The sequence below is a fragment of the Gordionus sp. m RMFG-2023 genome, chromosome 3 (genome assembly GCF_954871325.1).
Source record: "Gordionus sp. m RMFG-2023 chromosome 3, tfGorSpeb1-WG-v2, whole genome shotgun sequence".
Taxonomy (NCBI): Eukaryota; Metazoa; Nematomorpha; class Gordioida; order Chordodea; family Parachordodidae; genus Gordionus; species Gordionus sp. m RMFG-2023.
Window position 1 is genome coordinate 12,171,246 of NC_088777.1, and position 19,477 is coordinate 12,190,722.

A 19,477-nucleotide genomic window follows, 5' to 3' on the forward strand; every position below is an offset into this window, starting at 1 on the left:
GAATAATAGATCCTTGTGCAACAGAATATTACAATTAGTTTCATGCCCTTTTGTCAATGTAAGTGGCTAAGAATTATATTGCCTTATGTGGTTTTTAAAAACCATTATCAATTGAGGCATATGTATGAATTAATTAACCTTTTTTATCACTTGTAATTCTTAAGACGCAAAATTTTTTTATATCAGCGAAAATATTTTATACTGTAATAAATAGATTTTGTATTATAATATTATATACTATAATAAATAGATTTTGTATTAAAAAATATTATAGAAATGTCTTTATTGTTGTAATTATTTATATGCCAGTTTATTTTGCATGCATAATATGATAAATGACAAAAATGAAATTCAGAATAACTGTTCCAATTTAGCAAATCTTAAAATTGTATTATATTATAAAATCAGGCCAAAGGGCAAAAGCGGGCCAAAGGCCCGAAAATTAGGGGGGAATAGGGGGCGAAGCCTGCCAATAAATTTTAGCTGAACCCACTGAGAATGTAAAGGCTAGCGACGCCCCTGTACTACATTGACTTTTATGTGCAGTTAAGGGGGTTGGACAAATTCCAAGACATAGGATTGTCAGCTGAAAAAACACGTAACGATACCGTTTCTTGTTGTAACGGGATATTAATATTAGCACACATGATTAATCTATAAATATATAAAAGGATGGGATTTTTTGCGGATAAGCACTTGATTTACTTTACAGTTGTTTATGTTAATTTTAATTATAAATGATAATTATATTCGCTTTATTAATTTAGTTGACTATTACATAGTACGCAACGTAATACCTAATAAAATAAAAGATTATATATTGACATAATCTTTCACTGTGTGCATTTAATTTTAGATTATTTACCTAACCATATACTTAAAATAAAGGTAGATTCTATATTGACCTATGTAACCTTATTTATTTAAATCTACTTATTAAGTTCACAATTTGGGTAAATTTTAAAAAATTACCCGAAGATTTTAGCCAAAATATATTAGGTAAACCTTGATTTTGATAGAAGTCTAAACCTTTTAGTCATCTATGAGCAAAATCTCAAGCTTACAAAATATTATTTCGGCTAAGATTTTAAGGCCACTTTAATAAACGACTCAAATCGGACTTTTAACAACACTACTAATACTTGAACTAAGCTTTTTCTCCTAACTCACTAGCCTTTGCTAGGAGCGTCCCTATTTCCCTTTCCGTCCATACATTGTTTATATATATTAATAACACTTTGAATTCTCTTATATTTGCTTGTATGCATCAATAAAAATGAGATGTGAACATAACACTACCCCATAAAATCGAATAGATTAGGAAAGACTTTTATTTTTTTATCTGTCAATAACTCAGCAAAACTTTAATCAGTAACATATTTTATTCAAGGAATTTAAAATAAATCACGTGAGCAATATTTCCGCCATAATTAAATCTTCTTTTAATAAATATAGCTGCCAAAATCGTATAATTGATAAGCAACTAAACAGGATGATTCCCAGAATATCTCTTCAATAAATATATATATTTAATTAGCACGTACATAATGACAGCATTTGAGAGTTCATTTGGGGTTGGTATTGCTAATAGATTTATGTTATTGGAAGAAGAAAGCGATGAGCAATTGGATGAGATTCAAAATGATGGAGATACTGAAATAGTTAAAAACAGAAAACCTATAGTTAGCAAATCTGGTTTTAAAGAAGATAATATTCCTATATCAAATTTAAATCTTGAAAATAAGGTTAAACAAAATATTAGTGATAAAACAACAATTAGAAAAGATGGTAAGAATTTTATCTTGATTAATATATAATGCTATTATAGATATTAAGAGATATAAACCTAATGAGAGGATTCAAGAACAAAATGATAGACAAAAGAATATGTCAAGTATCAATGGAGAAAAGTTTGTATATTTTTAAATATTAAATAATTTAATATTGTAAAGGCCTCCACAAAGTTTTGAGGATGCTAAAAGTCTAGGAATGGGCAGAGGAAGGCCTGTTAGTAATATGCGTGGAGGTCTAGGTCGTGATGTTAGGGCAAACAAACGAGAGTTTGATCGTCATAGTGGAAGTGATAAAACGTAAAAAATAATTATTCATTGTAACTTTATTGACTTATATTTAGTGGTGTTAAACCGGTTGATAAAAAGGATGGGGCAGGGAGCCACAACTGGGGTTCCATTCAAGATACTTGGGGGTAAAATACCTAAATATTTGACTAATTTTAAAATTTATTTATTATAGGAATTCAAATGATTTTACTGAATCGCCAAATAATACAATTGATAAAACTGAAATAGAGGATCCATGGAGCAAGTATTCTCTATTTTAAAATAATTTATATATTATGTTTTTAGACCAGAGGAAAATCCAGATAAAATAAATTTCGGAATTGATGAAGTTCATTTATCTAAATTTGATGATACACAAGATTATATTAATAAATCTATACACGAGCCTGATGCAGAGGATACTCCTGAGGCTATACAGGAACCTGAGGTTATTCATATGACACTTGATGAATGGAAAGCTTTACAAGAGAAGGAAATTGTCAAACCTGAATATAAGTTAAGACAACCAGGAGAAGGGGAAGATAAATCGAAATGGAAAGGCACTTATGTTTACAAACCAGCTGAAAATATTCAATTGAATGAAATTGATGAAGAGGTAATAGTTTAATTAATATAATAATTTGTTTCCATATCTATAATAAATATACTCTTTGATCAGAAATAATAAACATGGTATGGAAAGCAACCCTGAACCATAATTATATATTTGCATTTTGGGCTGGTTTATATTTTAAAATCTGGATTTTATTTATTTACAATAGAACAAAGCTCATCATTCAAACAATTCAACTAAAGTTGGTAAAAAACTACTGGATATCAATATAAAGTATACCTCACATTATAACTCTAGCAGAGGTGGTAACTTTGGGGCCAACAGACCTCCATTTCAAAGACCCATGAATCAACAAAATGGCCCTGCTACAAATTCTTCTGAAGCAGGAGGATCTGGATTTAAAAGGGGAGGGGGAGCACCGTTCAACAGAGGAGGTAGTAGAGGCAGGGGTGGTAATAGAGGTGGTTTTGATAGTGGAAATAGAGGTGGTTTTGATAATGGAAATAGGGGTGGTTTTGATAATGGAAATAGAGGTGGTTTTGATAATGGAAATAGAGGTGGTTTTGATAATGGAAATAGAGGTGGTTTTAATAGTGGAAATAGAGGTGGTTTTAATAGACCCTCTGGGCCAAATAATTTTGGTAGAAGAAATGATTTTCCTAGAAATAATCCAGATGGTAGTAGAAATGAGCCCCTCTTCAATGATGAAAGTGATTTCCCTTCTCTTCGGACTGTAACTGCTAAATAAGTCAACTAATTGTATTTTATTGGATTTGTTATTACCTTTTTACCACAGATCTTAATTTGTATATCATGGCCCCATCATTACTGTATTAATATATCCTTTGTGTTATACTTTATAAATTGCCATTTGAGTTATATTAAACCTAATTTCTATTTTGCCATAGATTTTTTATAAAAATTATGTGATCCATTTTTACCATATAAAATGAAAAACTTATAAATGTCACCTATGTCATTGGGAATATCCATCCTCTATTGAAATGTATATTTGTCATTCATTATTATATTTTGATAGTTTAAAAAACAGATACACAAAGTTACCATTTACAATATTATTTTTTATATTAAACAATTTGCAATATATACATTTATATATTTGTCTTATGTTACAAATGAAAATATTAGTTAAAATTTAGATTATATTCTATTATATTTTGTAAATATTGTAAAACTCTACTTTATACCCAACAAGAACCTATCAAAATTATTAATTCTGTCAATAGGTTTATATTATATAAATTTGAGAATAATAAAATATATTTTTATTCAATTAAATCTTGATTTGTTTTTGTAATCATATAAAATCTATTCGTTTTTTTCTATATTCGATTCCATTTATTACAAATATGGATAATGTTTATTATGTTTTATATTTTTCACCTAGAAAAAAATAAAGATTGAGACAAATTTTATCTTTTTACAAATGGTGCCAATTTACAAAAAACTATGAATATTTTAATCAAATTAACTTCTTGGATTACATTTTTTAATTAAGAACATTTTTGCTGAGGTGTGTTCCATTTTTATAGCATTGCATAAAAAATAATTCTGATTTATATTAAATGGCTGGCCATAGATTTTAAAATTTTAGTAAGATATACCAGAAATATCAAGTTAGATATTGTGACTCAAAAATAAAATACAGATATCAATATATATATACTTGATAAAATCAATGGGCTTTTTGGAAAATATGGAGTTGGTAAAACTCATCATATATATTTTCATTGGGTTTCTTGGTTTTATTTTTCTTAGAGATTGGGGTGGGCTGGGCTGTACAATAACTATTACGGGTCACTCTTGTTCAAAATATTTTAAGGGTGGATGGAAGTTTTGGAAATATTTTTAAAGATAATTAGACAAATATATATCATTTTTTTATAAAAATTATTACAAGCCAAACAACTTATACAACATAATTTGCAGAGACCACCAGAACCGTTATAACGGTTCAGTATGCAAAAAATTTTAATGGTTACATTTTGGTTCTTAAGAAAAACTTACAAAGGTTTGGTCTGGTTCAGCTCATTATAAAGGTTCATTACGGTTATAGTGCACACAAATTGAGCGTTGCAAACGCAACATTTTAAATAAGTTCTTAAAATAAAGGATTTGTCTTTTGAAAATTATATTATCGTCTGCGTTCTTATTTCTTTAATTTCTAAATATTCCTTTTTAGGATATAAGTAAGATATTTATATTACATTTTATATAATATTACACAACGAATAATACTAAAAAGTAGTGAAAAAGCAAACCTATTTGCGTTTTTTAAAATGGTTGCTAACGCCAAACTGTAATTTTACCAATTTGCACGAGGTCATTTGAAATGCATTATTTGTGTTTGAAACGCTCAATTTGTGTGCACTATTAGGAATTTTTTTTACAATAACCTAACTCTAGGATATTTTTAATTGGATGAATATATTAAAAAAATAGGTATGTAAGATTAAAGATTAGCTAGATATAGGTTAGTCTTTAATAAAATTTTATTAATAATTCGTCAAATCTGGCAGGTCATTTAATTCAAAATTGATTCCTTGAGTTGGACCATAATCATTGATTTTATATAATAATTTTTTATTTGATTTCATTAAACATTTCTTTAATCTGTTGTGCACATTAGATATTAGCTGAACTATTTGATCCCATATTTCAAGTTTGTTTCAGAATATTTAAATTCGAATTTTACAACATCATTGCAATTTATAATTAGACAAAAAACTTATAAAGCATGGAAATGCAGAGAGAGATTCAAGTTGAAGATAATGGGCTAACATCCAATTTGTGAATAGCTAAATTAGGAAACAAATATTTCTAAGCAACGACTATAATAACTGGCACTCTAGAGCAAGAAGCCGCATTTTACTCAATCAACATACTATGCCAGAACAGGGTGTAATAACCCTAATATAGCTAGGAAATGTGTACTGCAACCAGTGCAGTGAAATGATCTTTTCCATCGCTGGATTAATGTAGGCCAAGCCTCATTATGCCCCACCATTTTACAAAATATTTACTTGACAATTATAATTTATATTTTGTTTATAAATTTGGTTTAAAAATCCATAGAATATTACAGATCACACTGAGGAAAAAGGATTTCAGAAAATAAGAAATTAGGAATGGGATAGAAGAATTTAAGAACTAAACTATATTAACATGGAATTAATAAAAGGCAATTTTTAAAATATGGTCCCTCCACCGCCAATTCATTAGGCGGTGGCTAATTCGACGCCGTTGAACATCGATAAAAATTTTAGAAAAAGCAGCCGCTACCTCTTGAGATTTGATGCACATTATCTTACCGCATTAAAAAGAATTTTGATATAAGATGCTGATTTGTAATTTTATCTATGGAAAAATAACTTAAAATAGTTTTCATTTAAAAAACATTAAAGATGGAAGATAAAAAGTAAAATTGGAATATAATATAATATACTAATGTAGAAAAGCCTATGATCATGAATCTTATGAAGAAGTTGCAAACTTATCTGGATGAACAAATTTTTAAATATATAATATAATATAATTATAACCATTTGTTATATTAAACATTATCTGTTTATTAAAATTTTTTACAACCTGTATAAAATGCTTTAAAAATTTTATCGTCTCATAGAGCATTTTATGCCTTATATAAAGCCAATGCTATATAATAGTTATGAAATTTACTATAATATTATACACATCAAAAAAAATATGCATCAATCTCAATTTAATACAATATCTATAAAATAATATCCAATTAGGGTTGTAAGTGATGTAAACGTTGCTTCAATAACGAATCGCGGTATTTGTTAAGTTTAAAAAATAGGAACGCGTTACTCGCATTTCAAACCTCAAAAAATATAAAATGTATTTTAAAAAAAATTCTTTTTATTTATTATTCCCCATAGATAACAAAAATAATACATTATAGGATAAGTTTATTCTGTAATAATTTTATTTATTTTTAACAATTTTCAAAATTTTGATCAACAAACAAGAGCGCCTTGTGCTCAACACAGCTCTCACGTCGCAGCTAAACGCCTTCAACTGGCGGAGAGAATTGTGTAGGTTTTAATTAGAAGAATTTATTACAAATATTTAAAGAATGGTCTCTATTTTCAAAAATTCTTTAGATAATCTTAAGAAGAATTTTCATTCAGATCTTCATCAATTTTTTTCTTGTACGTGATACGTGATATATAGCGCATCGCCCTCTAACATTGAATACACAACAGAGCTACGCTAGGTTTTCCTCATTTCCATCTAATTGGAACAATTTAATTTGGGTATAAAAGTAAAAATATGAGGAGCCCTCCACACGTTTGTGGGCAAGCCGCACGTACTTGTAGGCACAACATTTCGAAAAATGTTGCTTAAACCTCTATAGGCTTTAATTTAAAAGGAGTGGGACAATGAAAAAGTCTATACCCGAGAACTACAGTATAATTTAATTACTTTAAAGGTGGGTGATGGCTGATTTTAAGCTTAATTTCTTTAGTGTAAGTTATAATTATTATCAATATTGAGATATAATGTTCATAGAATCTGTAAATAAATATGATTAAAATAAATAATATTTACTGTTCTATCACTTCAAGTTTCACCGGAAGTGCTTTTTCGTAGTATTACTGATCATATGTCTAAGTCATATTGTTGCCTTCATATGTTTTTTAGATTTGAATTGCTGCACAAGAAGGTTGAAATATTTGAATTATTGCACAATCTATACTTAAATTAATGCCCTTAATTTCCTTTATTAGTGTAAAAATAATGTTTCATACTGAGGTCAGAGCAGAGTTAAATCACCTTCATCTGAAAAAATAACTACTATTGACATATTCTTTTTAAAATAAATTATAATATTATAAAATATAAATTAACATACCCTGATAAATTCATTAATATTTAGATTAACAATCTTGACTGTATAAAATTTAACAGTAAAAAATTTAAAAAATTAAAATAAAAATTATAAATTAAAAACTAGGCTTAATTATTAAATAATTTATAAAATTCTAAATAATATAATAAAATATATTTTTTAAGAAAATTTAAACTGTGATGTTTGGGGACCAGAAGTGGCGATTTATTGGTTGAATTGCATTATTCTTTAAAAGGATCAACATTTAGCACGCAAGGGTTTAGATGAGAAATAATCATGATAATTGAAATAAGTCTCTTTTTATTCTTAAACTAGTAATAAATATATGAGAAATATTTCATGTGTATTATAATCCTTTTACAACTCATTTATATAAGATCAAACTTAAATATATTATATGACAATAATATTACAGTAACGTTGTGCGTTACCATTAGTCAGACAAAAACCTTTATTCGTTACCTTTTGAAAATGTAACGACTTTACTTTCATCGACGCTTCTTTACAGCACTAATTTTATTTGTATATTTAATTGTGGCTTCCATAAGGATTGGATTTGACTATGTTTTGGATTACCTCGAAATAGATAACCAAATATCGTTTCAACGTAATTTTCTTAATGATATAATTATAATTGTCGATATAAAGCAGCACCCAAGTCTTTATGATATTTTTACTAGGGCTAACAATTGTATCCATGAGCTTTGACTAAGCTACTAAAATGGGTTTCAAATTTTTTGACTCATAAGGTTATTAAACCTATTCTTATCTAATAAGAATGCAATAGATCATTCGAAGTGAATTTCGCTGCGAATATTTTTGTTTTTGCCAGTGTTAATGTATCCTATTGCGTAATTTAGTTTTTTCCCTCAGGGTTGGGACATCTTTTGACAAAAATTCTAAGGTAATTATTATAGGTTAAAAAATAAATGGGGAGTGATATATCAACAAGACTTACTAACTCCACTAGTCAAATTTCCAAATATCATCTTGTATATAATAGCATTAGAAGAGATTTATTATAACAAACTAGATTTTCTGACCATGTCAAATTTATAATCCCAAATTAACCACGATGTTTACTTTAAATTTAATTATATTTTTTTTATTTTCAAAAAATGAAAATAATTTTACCTTCTGGCTGAGATTAATTTAAATAATTTATAATATATAAAGTCAATTATATATTTATAATTCAAATCGAGCACTAAAAAAAATTTATTTATTCGATTTTATTAAAATATTCGTTCAAAATCAACCTGTTTTTTTGTATTTAAACCACATTTATTTATTCATTTTTTAAGGAATTAATAATTCATTTTTTCCATTTGTAAAAAATTTATTTTTCGAATTAGGAATTAAAGGTTGATATGGACGATAAAAATCTCCTTGACCCCATGTATCACGCCGTAAGTGAATGGATTCAAATGACGGGCTTTTTCAAAAAATTAAAATTTTAAGAAAACCTGATGATAATCTTTAAAAATTTCACAATTATGACCATATTTTATTTTTCCAAATAAAAAAGAAGCTCACTTAGTGTTTTTCGATTTTTTTAAGTTTGGACACGGCCTTGGGGAACTGTTTAAAACATTATTTTTTTAAGAAAATTAAACTTGGTTTTTCAAACAAAATTTAAGAACCTTCACAAATTTTAAAAAATTTGAATAAACCTTTAGAAATTTTTGAAAAATGATTTTAACATGTTTTTTATTTTTAGAAGAAACTTATTTCTTTATTTTCGTAGTTTTCAAATTCTGTTTAGATAGTTAGCTACTAAAATGTTGTCAGAGCCAGATTTGCTTCCAGCGAGCGCATATCTTTTATAGTCAATAATCATTTTCTAGAAGGAAAACAAATGCAACAAATATATATACTGAAAATTATTTATTTTTTAAATTTTGATTTATTTATTTGTCGCTCGCGAGTAATAAATTCTTATTTACCGTAAAATGTATAAGACGCTCATATTGTTTTTTATTTGTATAAAAATTTGGAAATAAAAAAAGACAATTATAATATTTGATTAATAAAAACAAAGGTAAAATAAATGAATTAGAAATAATACGTAAATTTTTCGGGCATGATCAGAATTTTGTCTTTTATGAGTAGTGGGTCGAGCTAGGAGCACTGGGCTTATATTTTATTCAATTTTCCTATTAGATGCCGGCTGGATATGCCAAATTACTTTTACAGGCCCTGCTAAAATTTTGGATATTTTTTCAAAGTTTAGAATTAAGCCTCATTCATAAATAATTATTAGGAGTCGAACAATAAAAAATTTTACAGCCTAGCCAAAAACCGTTTTCTCAAAATTTTTCAGGGGCTGGTTGGTTAGACCAATTTCTAATATATATATATATATATATAATATAATTTTTTAGGTGGGGTAGAATAATTGAAAATGACTAGCAAATTATTAAATCCGTTTCCATTTTTATTATATACAAATTTCCCTATTCAAAAAGGATTCCCGATCAAAAAATCAAAAGGTTAAATCAAATAAGGAAAAAATACCAAAAACTTTGGAAAAGGTCCGTTCAAATAAGAAAAGTTATAAAAAAGGAAAAGTATAATCAAGAAAGGAATATGTCAGATAAGTAAGAGGCACACAGGAAAAAGAAAATAGTCATTCGAATCTTTAATTCAGGGATGTGAATCCGGTTCATAGAATAAGAATTTAAGAAAGGGTTCGGGTTCAAGGTTTAGAAAGTATAAAGAAAAATTGACTTTATATTAATAAAATAACAATTTATTATTTTATTCTACTCCATATAAACATAATTTATTAGCAAAAAATTATTTTTAATTTTAATGTTTTAATTAATCGAAAACAATCAGAACATATTTCAAAATATCCTCTTTAAGATTTCCGCTCAAATTCTGTATTTCAAGCAGAGTTGTTAAACCCTATTTTTAAAAGCAGCGCACTACCGCTATCGCTACCCATAAAAAAAGTAGCGCGCTACCGCTATCGCTACCCATAAAAAAAGTAGCGCTCTATTAACTACTATTTTTTGAAAGTAGCTTTGGCTACTTTTTACGCTACTTTTTGTAAAAAAAATTTAGAAAAAATTTGTTTTATTTTTTGCTTATAATGTAATTGTATATTATATAATACATGAAAATCAACATTTATAAATATTTAAATAAAGTTAGTTTTGATTATAAAAAAATTTATATAAAAAGAATATAATTTATATAATAAAAATAAATATTTATGGTAATACTTTTTATTTATTTTACATTTTAATAATAAATACACTTCTACTATCATTCTCAAGTCTAGAATGATGGAAGTTTAAGTTTAGCCTAATAAATAATCTCTCGACAATAGCACTTGAGAGAAAGGCAGTTTTTAATTTTATATAAATACTTTTAATATAAGAAAAATTAGCAAAAATACTCATTTGAGTATTTTTAGATTTAAAAAACGCGTCTAGAGGATTTTCTATTATATTAGTATCCTTTATTTCAAAAAAAATTATCAGTGAAATTCGTTTTTATAGGGCATCTTTGTTTGATATGAGACTATTTAGCTTTACCATGAGCCTATCACATTGATTTTTCGCATCATCAGAATTGATATATGGTCAGTTTAGTTTAAAATTGAGATGAATTATAAATTTTATTTGCAAGTAAGTCTTATGCCTGGCATCTTATTATCCTTTTAAGGGCTAATGCTATAGATCTTCTTTTTAAGTCTTGGTCTAGCCGACCTGTGATTTCCAAATAAGCTCTAAAAATATCAATATTAGATCAATTTATAAATATTAATAAGTTTTTACCTTCTGTTATCTGTCCAAATATCTGCCGTGATACATATATAGGATATCTCTAACAACTCTGCTGTTAGAACATCTTTCATTACTTCAAAGTTATTGCTATCTTAATCATTAGTGTCTGGTTATATAAAATTATTGTACCAGAGGAAAGTTTTAATCATCATGATAAATGATGGATTATCACAAGGACATTGGCTGAACAATGACATCTGCCAGTATCTGAGAAATACTGGCATGTGCAATATTATTAATCATTTACCTTGAATTGAATAGGTATTTTTAAATATAGTCTCCATATACTAAAATTATTACGATGTTTTTCTATCTCTTTAAAACTGTTGGCATGAACATTCTTATAAAATAAATACTAATAGAATTTTAAGATGACAATTACCTTTAGATGTTTTTTGAAGTTATAGCTACTAGATTTATTTGAGGATATATTTTTTTTACATTTTAAATAAATAAACTTGTAGCCACCACTTTTTGTTTTTGCAAAAATATTTTTCAAATTTTGGAAATGGAAAATGTGTATTATTGTTATTTAGAACAATTTCTTCCAGAGTACCTTCCATTTCATTATTATCATCATTGTCTGACTCACTTACATCGATTTTCCATTTGTGATGACATTTTAAATAATTTACACCAGATGATTTAGGTTTATAATACAAATTGAAAATATAAATTTCAATTTCAAAATTAAATAATAAATCATAAAAATTATAACTAATTATGCTATTTTCATGTTTATAGTTACATTCATTTTATTTTAAAAAGTAGTGCAACTTAGCTACCTTTAAAAAAGGAGCGCGCTAAAAAAATTAATAATTGGAAAACTGGTAGCACGCCATTAGGTATCGCTACCAGTAATGTTGTTAAATGGCTTGATTTGAGCCAATTTTTAAAAACGGCTAGCTCATATTTATGAAAATATTATGCAAGCCTAAAGATTTTGCTCATAGATGACACAAAGGTTTGGACATCTATATCAAAATCTCGAAGCTTAGGCAATATTTTTAAGGATAAAATATTGAGTTGGCCATTTTTAAAAATCATCTCAATCATTCTTATCTTCCCATGCTCTACTTAGACAATTTAACTTCATTATTAGGATTTTAAATTCTAACAAAATCTTTAAAATTTCTTTTTTTTATAAATTCAAACCTGGCCAAATTTTACATATATTATATATATAAAATAAATAGAAGAAATAAAATAATTAAATTTAATTTAAAAGTTATTGTATAATTGAATAATATATATAGGGGTGTGCCGATACCACTTTTTGGAGGCCGATCTTATATTAAATTATTATCGGCCGTTACCGATCCGATATCATATCTGATTTAATATTCTGAAAATATGCTAATCGTTTCAATTAGAGATCTGCAAAGTTAGGCTGGGGGCCTAATTCTATTTAAACTAATCGGGTTCGGGCCGGGCTGGCCCGGGCCTAATATTTTGAAAAAAATTCTGGCCGGGACTGGTCGGACCTTGGAAATTTTTTTAAATATATCTAAATTTATCAATTTTTTATGTAAAATAAAAATATTTAATTATATTTATTGAAATTAAACGTCATACAGCATATGTCTTTTATTTTGAGTAATTATAAAAATTAATTTCTATATTTAAATAAATTCGGGCCGGGCCGGATGGGTAAATTTTTTTAAAAAAAATTTCAGGTTCGGGCCGGGCCGGGTTTGAAAAATTAGGCCCGATGCAGATCTCTAGTTTCAATATTAATGCATACACCTCATGTTGGAAAATCGTTTCATTTGAGTGGATTTTTAAAAACGGATAACTCATTATTTTATTCAGAAAATTACACAAGCCACAAGATTTTGCTCTTAGATGGCACAAAGATTTGGACATCTATTGGCAAAATCTCAAGGCTTATGCAATATTTTGGCTAAAATATAGCTAGCCGCTTTTAAAAATCGGCCCAAATGGAGCCATTTTAATCACTATATATATCTACTTATCTTATATACTTTTTAATAGTTCTATAATACCATAACATAGTCATTTAAATATATTATAATGATCAGTTTTAGTTTATATTCATGAATGTTAAAGTATATAAAAAATTTTTATTGATAAATTACTTATTTATATAATGATATTAATCTATTTACATAATTAAATTTTTAAACAATTTAAAACGTCATTTTATCGCCACGGATCGGATAATTTTATAATATTAGCCGATAACCGATATTTTATAAGATGATATATCGTCTCAACAAATTACATAATTGGAAAGTCTCATCATCAGACATAAAAAACCCTAGCATCTTACTTTTTATAATTGAACTCTATTAAGGTGTACTTTTTACTATTTGTTGTAATATATAGATGAAAACGAAAAATGTAATATTCATATATGAAGAATTATTACGATATTATTTAAGATTACAGATTATGTAAATGATTATTAAAAAAAAGATAGATAATTGAGATTTTGTGAATATTAAACCACTTTCCAATTTTTGGGAAATTTTTTTTTTATTTGATTTAACTTTAACCCTTTGCCTTTTAAATTTTATGTCTTATTATTTTATAATTATGTAATAAAGTGATAGTAAAATAAATTTTATATGTTTATATACATATATGTTGATTATTATTTTTCAGTTCTTTCTATTTCTATCTATTCTACAATAGTTACCTCAATCATGCTTACTAAACTATTTACAGACGACCTTAGGGAAGATGGCAAGGCGTAAAATGGCAAATATAAAATATAGCATGCACAAAATTTTTATTGTTATAATTAAGACTTATTATTTCAAATAATAAATATTTTAGAAATAACTATTCATAAAATGGATCATTCCTCACACTTGAATATGCCCATTTGGGACATTTGGTACACTTCATCCGTCTTCGCGTTTCTTACTATGGTTATAATAACTTATGCCGTTCATTACACAATTCCAAACATTTTTAAATTTCTTTAATTATTTTTTCCTAAGCAATTTAATTCTCTATTATTTGCCATCCCTTGCCATTTAGTCTCGGTGTAGTGTTTAGCATAAATGGCTATAAGGTTTTCTGGATAAGCTAAAAAACTCTGGACCAAGTGGAATCGATAGCCTAGACATTGTGAAAGGTCTTATATACTAAAAAATTGAAGTTTGCATCAAAGCAAAAAATACTAAAAAATTTTAAAAATTGTTTTTGATCAATATCTTTGAGCTCCCGCAACTAAATGAACATATGGTAGATAGTATTCTTTTGACCAAATTTAAAATAAATTAGTAATAAAGATGAAAATTCTATAAACATTTGATCTTACCCCACCTGCCAGATAGCCCCGGTCTCCTCTAAGTATTATTATGTCATTGATTCCGGTTTTGGGTTTAATAACAAAAGATGGAGAATTGAGGAAAAAATGAGGAAAAATATAGAAATTATTGTGAAAAAGACAAAAATTTATAATCAAGAAAGAAATTAATAAAATGTGACACAAATAGATTAAAAATGACATAAAATTAAAGCAAGATCACAAAAAGTTTTTAAAAAAATTAGGAAGAAAGAAGATTAAAAATCAAATACTTAAGAAAAATGACATCAGCATGCATTTTAATCTTTAACTTTCTTGTGAGATTTTTCTTTTTTGATCCGACTTTTTCCCTATTTATTGACACTTTTCATTTTTTAACACTTTTTCATTTTTGATCGTACCTTTTCCCTTTTTGATCGGGACTTTTCTACCTTTGAATTAAAAATGGTTCAAACATATTCAATATATAATTTTATGAATTTAGGCAAAATATATCTTATTGTTATAACAAATAAACAGTATTTATTTGGTATAATATATACCCAAAATTTTTTGACTGTGTACAATTAGAATATTTTCGATATTCTTTTTTCTAAAATTAATGCTAACTTTGGTAGCTGGGACTCAAATAGCAATATTAAAAATAGCATCAAAAGGGTTCAAAGACTTTGATATTTTTAACGGTTTAGGTTCGGTTTGAATTTCATGATATAATATTCCTCATATTTTATTTAACCAACCCACTTTTCCTTCATCTACGGGGGTAAAAAGGGAAACGTAACTAATGTTGTGAAAGGCGCAAGCCAATTAAATCTTGTTAATCTCTTAGGCATGGTTTTTTTGGCTTCTCTCTAAGGTGAGCCATTCTTTTGACTAAAACCTTAAAACTGAGGCGATTGATTTTTGTTAAGATTATGTAGCTGTTTATCATTATTAGTATGGAAATGGCATCTCTTATCAGGCCGATATTTCTAATACTTTTGAATAATATTTAAAAATTTATCCGTCTGGCTTAACTGGGTAAAGCCTTTCTTATTCTGTGAAATAGAAAGAAAATTATATATTTGATAGTTCTCGAGAAAAGAAATCCCCTTTTTTTAAATATTAAAAAGTTAGTTTTTATAAAAAATATACCTGCAAGCAGGATTAGAGCATAAACCTGATTTATAGTACAGTTTTTTTAAATCAATAGTAATATTTGCAAGTATCCGATGGTACCAGGGCATCAATTTCTGCCAAAAAAATTGTATCGATGCATCCACGTGGCCGATAAGATATATAAAAAGGTTTATTGTCCATTCAGCCTGTTAAGAGAATTTACACAAGGCTTACTTCTGCATCTATCATATTAGACTTTAAGATAATAATAATAGTGTTAGCATCTCCATTCATATTACCCATTCAACCCATTTTTTAATATTAATTTCTTTATGATTAATAAAATGAAAAATCAAATAATTTTCAATTCTAACATTATACCCATCTCTCATGATATTTTTAACGAGTTATATAGAACCTTGATGAGTTTTAAAAAAAGGGATAAAATGCTAAAATGCAATTATTTGTCCTATCCTCCCATCTCCAGCATACCTATATCCCCATTTTCATACCAGATGTTTCTCTCTACCTATCCTCAATTGGAGGAGCAATTTGCTAGGATAATAAATATATTTTAAAAAAATCAAAATCTAAAAAATTAAATTTGAAAAGCAATCTAATATCGATTAGCAAGCTCATTTTAATTTTATTGTTGGCATCATATCATGATCTATAGTGTTCAAATCATGCTAAACAAAAAACATTTTTTATAATAATCTTTGATTGATAGTAATAAATGTCAGAATGAATCAAATTGTAAATTTTAATTATTTTAATTTTCATTTTATAAAAAAAATTACGTGTTAATGTATTTTTTTAAACCATTAAAAGATTTTTTGGATTTCAGAATTATGTTTTATTAATATAAAAATAAATCTTTAAATTAAGACATATTCGATCATTATTGTAACAATAATAAAAAATATAGCGAAGGCTAATTATGTAGTCATTGATTGTTATTAATGTTCTTCAGCTGTTTTTATTTGTAAAGCCTCATACATTATAAACTTTGTTAATTAATTTTATATTTTTGGCCTCTTTTTAAAAATTAAATTCGGTATTTACAAATTTGGCTACTCTTAAGACCAAAGAAGACTAATTACAAAGTTGTGAAAGCCTTAATTCAATTATCTTAATTCGCTTTAAGCTAATATTTATGTAAAATTTGCCTTTGAAAAATAAAATGGAGGTTTCTGCAGTATTTTCTTACTCCGGGCCTATTTCTTTGATGTTATAAAAACAAGTTTTGGAAATTGCCGAATATTTTTTAAAAAATTTCTTTGTTTAAACGCAGTGTCAAAAAAAAATTTATGGAAAAAATAACGTGAAACAAGGTTGGATTAATCCTAATTAAATACGCTATATCTCTCATGATAAATAAATTGAAAGCATTTATATTTTAAACATAAAATAAGCTATAATGATTGTAAGTATTACTTAACATTTTATTATTTTATAATTTTATAACAGTTTTTCCAACTGGCAAATTTTTTTGTAAGACCGTGACATTATTTTAAATCCCACAATATGATATTTTATAAAAATACAAATAAAATTGATGATATAGAATATTTATCCATGATTCAAATATTTATACAATATAATTTTATTCGCTCAAAATTTCAAAAATGGTCATCATTGGCTTGATACTTTACTCAATAGGGTAGGATTGTTATTAAGTATTAAAGAAGTAAGAGTCCAATAGATCTAAGTTTAGGTTACCCTGAACACTAGAGCGTTAGATCCTCCTTATTAGTAGAAAGGTAAACATTGCCTTTCTTGCTCTTATTCTACAGCCCATGTCTCGTGGGATGGAACAATTAATACATTACTAACTAAAACCTTAGATAAAGCCGGATTGCTAAATTAATTGAATCAATAGGTATTTCAGTTAACTCATGCCTTATATGGGCGGCCACTATATGATTTTCTGCCATATAGGGAGAGGATTCACGTGTGATCACTAATGTGTTATCATTTTTTCTTCAACATTAAATATCTATCTTATAGATTGATTGTATTGAGAACACAGAATAAATAAATATATACAGAATTTTTTTTCAGACTGATATGGCCCTTTTTATTTCTAATTTATTAGGATAATTGAAAGTTTATTTGAATCAATAGGTCATAAACTAAAGATTTTTTCAAATGATCCTAATCCTTCGGGTGATTTTTAGAGTAGTATTCACACGAATTTCAAATAATTGTGCCATGAATTTTAGAACTATTCTCAATCTGAAAATTAGATTATCTCCACTTTTTGAAATTTTACAGGATAGTAATTTTAAAAATCAAGTTCCTGTTGTTTTTAATAGGATGTTTACCTTATATTGGCTATAATTTGATTTATTTTTTAAATATTTCGGATTTATTTGTATGTGTAATTATAAAATATTTATATATGTAAAAAAGTGATTTTTGACAATAATTGGATATGGAATAACATAATTCTCCAGCTACGATAAATATTAATTTTTATGACATTTTTTAAAAATGTAAATTAGAAAAATATCGAAGATTTATGGCGAAAGTTTTCTAAAATCAATAGGATTGTAGCTCTACGCCTGCTGGAAAACATTTCTAGTTAAATTTTAAAAAATTTATAAATCATCATTGGTAAAATATTTAAAGTCGCGATATCCCGAATCTATATGGATCCTATTTCCCAATATGACAGTATATAATTTACATTTTAAAATATATTCATTTTTTTCAAAAAAAATTTAAGAAGATTCTAGATATATAGAAAATTTTTATATTTTCTTAAATATTTTAAATTAGTTTTTTTGAAAACTAAATATTATATATATCAATATATGCATTTAAACAGCAAATTTTATGGGGATTTCAAATATCATAGACCGTAAAGGCACAAATGGCACGGCCCGTCCTGATTTTATTTAAAATTGGCCCCGTGCGGTGCGGATTTTATATAGGAAGGTCATGCCAGTATTATTGGGTGTATAACATTTTATAAAGTATGCCAATTCGGCATTTTGTGGTTCGTTCTTCAGCTAATATGTTACACTACTAGAACTGTCTTAAATGGAGATTATTTTTCATTTAATACAAAGAAAAAAAGGTGCATTAGTGTTTATTTTTGGCGAAATCTATTTTTTGTAATGTTATATGTTTGATTGACTAAAAATAAAAAACAATATTTCTAAATTAATAACCAATTCGTTTATTCCTAGTACATTAAAGTATAGAAAAAATTTAAACAATGTGGCTGAGTTTGTAAGTTATATTCTAATCATTTATGAAATTTAATAATTAATCTATATAAAAAATTAACCGGAATATTTTGGCATTTGGTTAATATATTTATATTGTAATTTTAAATAGTAATGATTTCTTCTTTCTCTCTATTATTTTTCTTAATTTTTGATTAAAATAAAAATTATAAATTATTCTCCTAAATTAATTAATGAGAGGTATAAATATCATTAAATTAAATAATATATTTTCTATTATATATGATAATACTCCAGTTTTAAAATATTCGGTCATGTCAGGGATTGATAAAAAAAATCTTCTGCCCTACTCGGGTTGCTAAAAAAATTATTTTTAGGCCCAACGGATTTATTTTAAAAAAATTTATACGGCTCGGCTAATACACCTGCTGGGCTTTAATTCGCAAATTTCTGTAGAATGTATAATATTTATTCAATTATTCTATAATATCTCAAAATTATTTTCAATAAATTTATTATTAAAAGCAACTATTATACATATATCAATAAACTGCAAATTTTATGAGGTATTAAC

General features: G+C 26.6%; 1 protein-coding gene across 1 annotated transcript; it reads left to right on the forward strand.

Moving 5' to 3' along the window:
* The first annotated feature begins 1,421 nt into the window (after positions 1-1,421).
* Positions 1,422-4,065, forward strand: LOC135926083 (intracellular hyaluronan-binding protein 4.S-like). The gene is made up of 7 exons (XM_065461755.1): positions 1,422-1,788; positions 1,829-1,910; positions 1,953-2,090; positions 2,135-2,206; positions 2,254-2,325; positions 2,367-2,676; positions 2,843-4,065. Exons 1-7 carry the CDS (start codon positions 1,548-1,550, stop codon positions 3,380-3,382), a joined length of 1,455 nt encoding a protein of 484 aa, XP_065317827.1. The 5' UTR covers positions 1,422-1,547; the 3' UTR covers positions 3,383-4,065.
* The last annotated feature ends 15,412 nt before the right edge of the window (positions 4,066-19,477 follow it).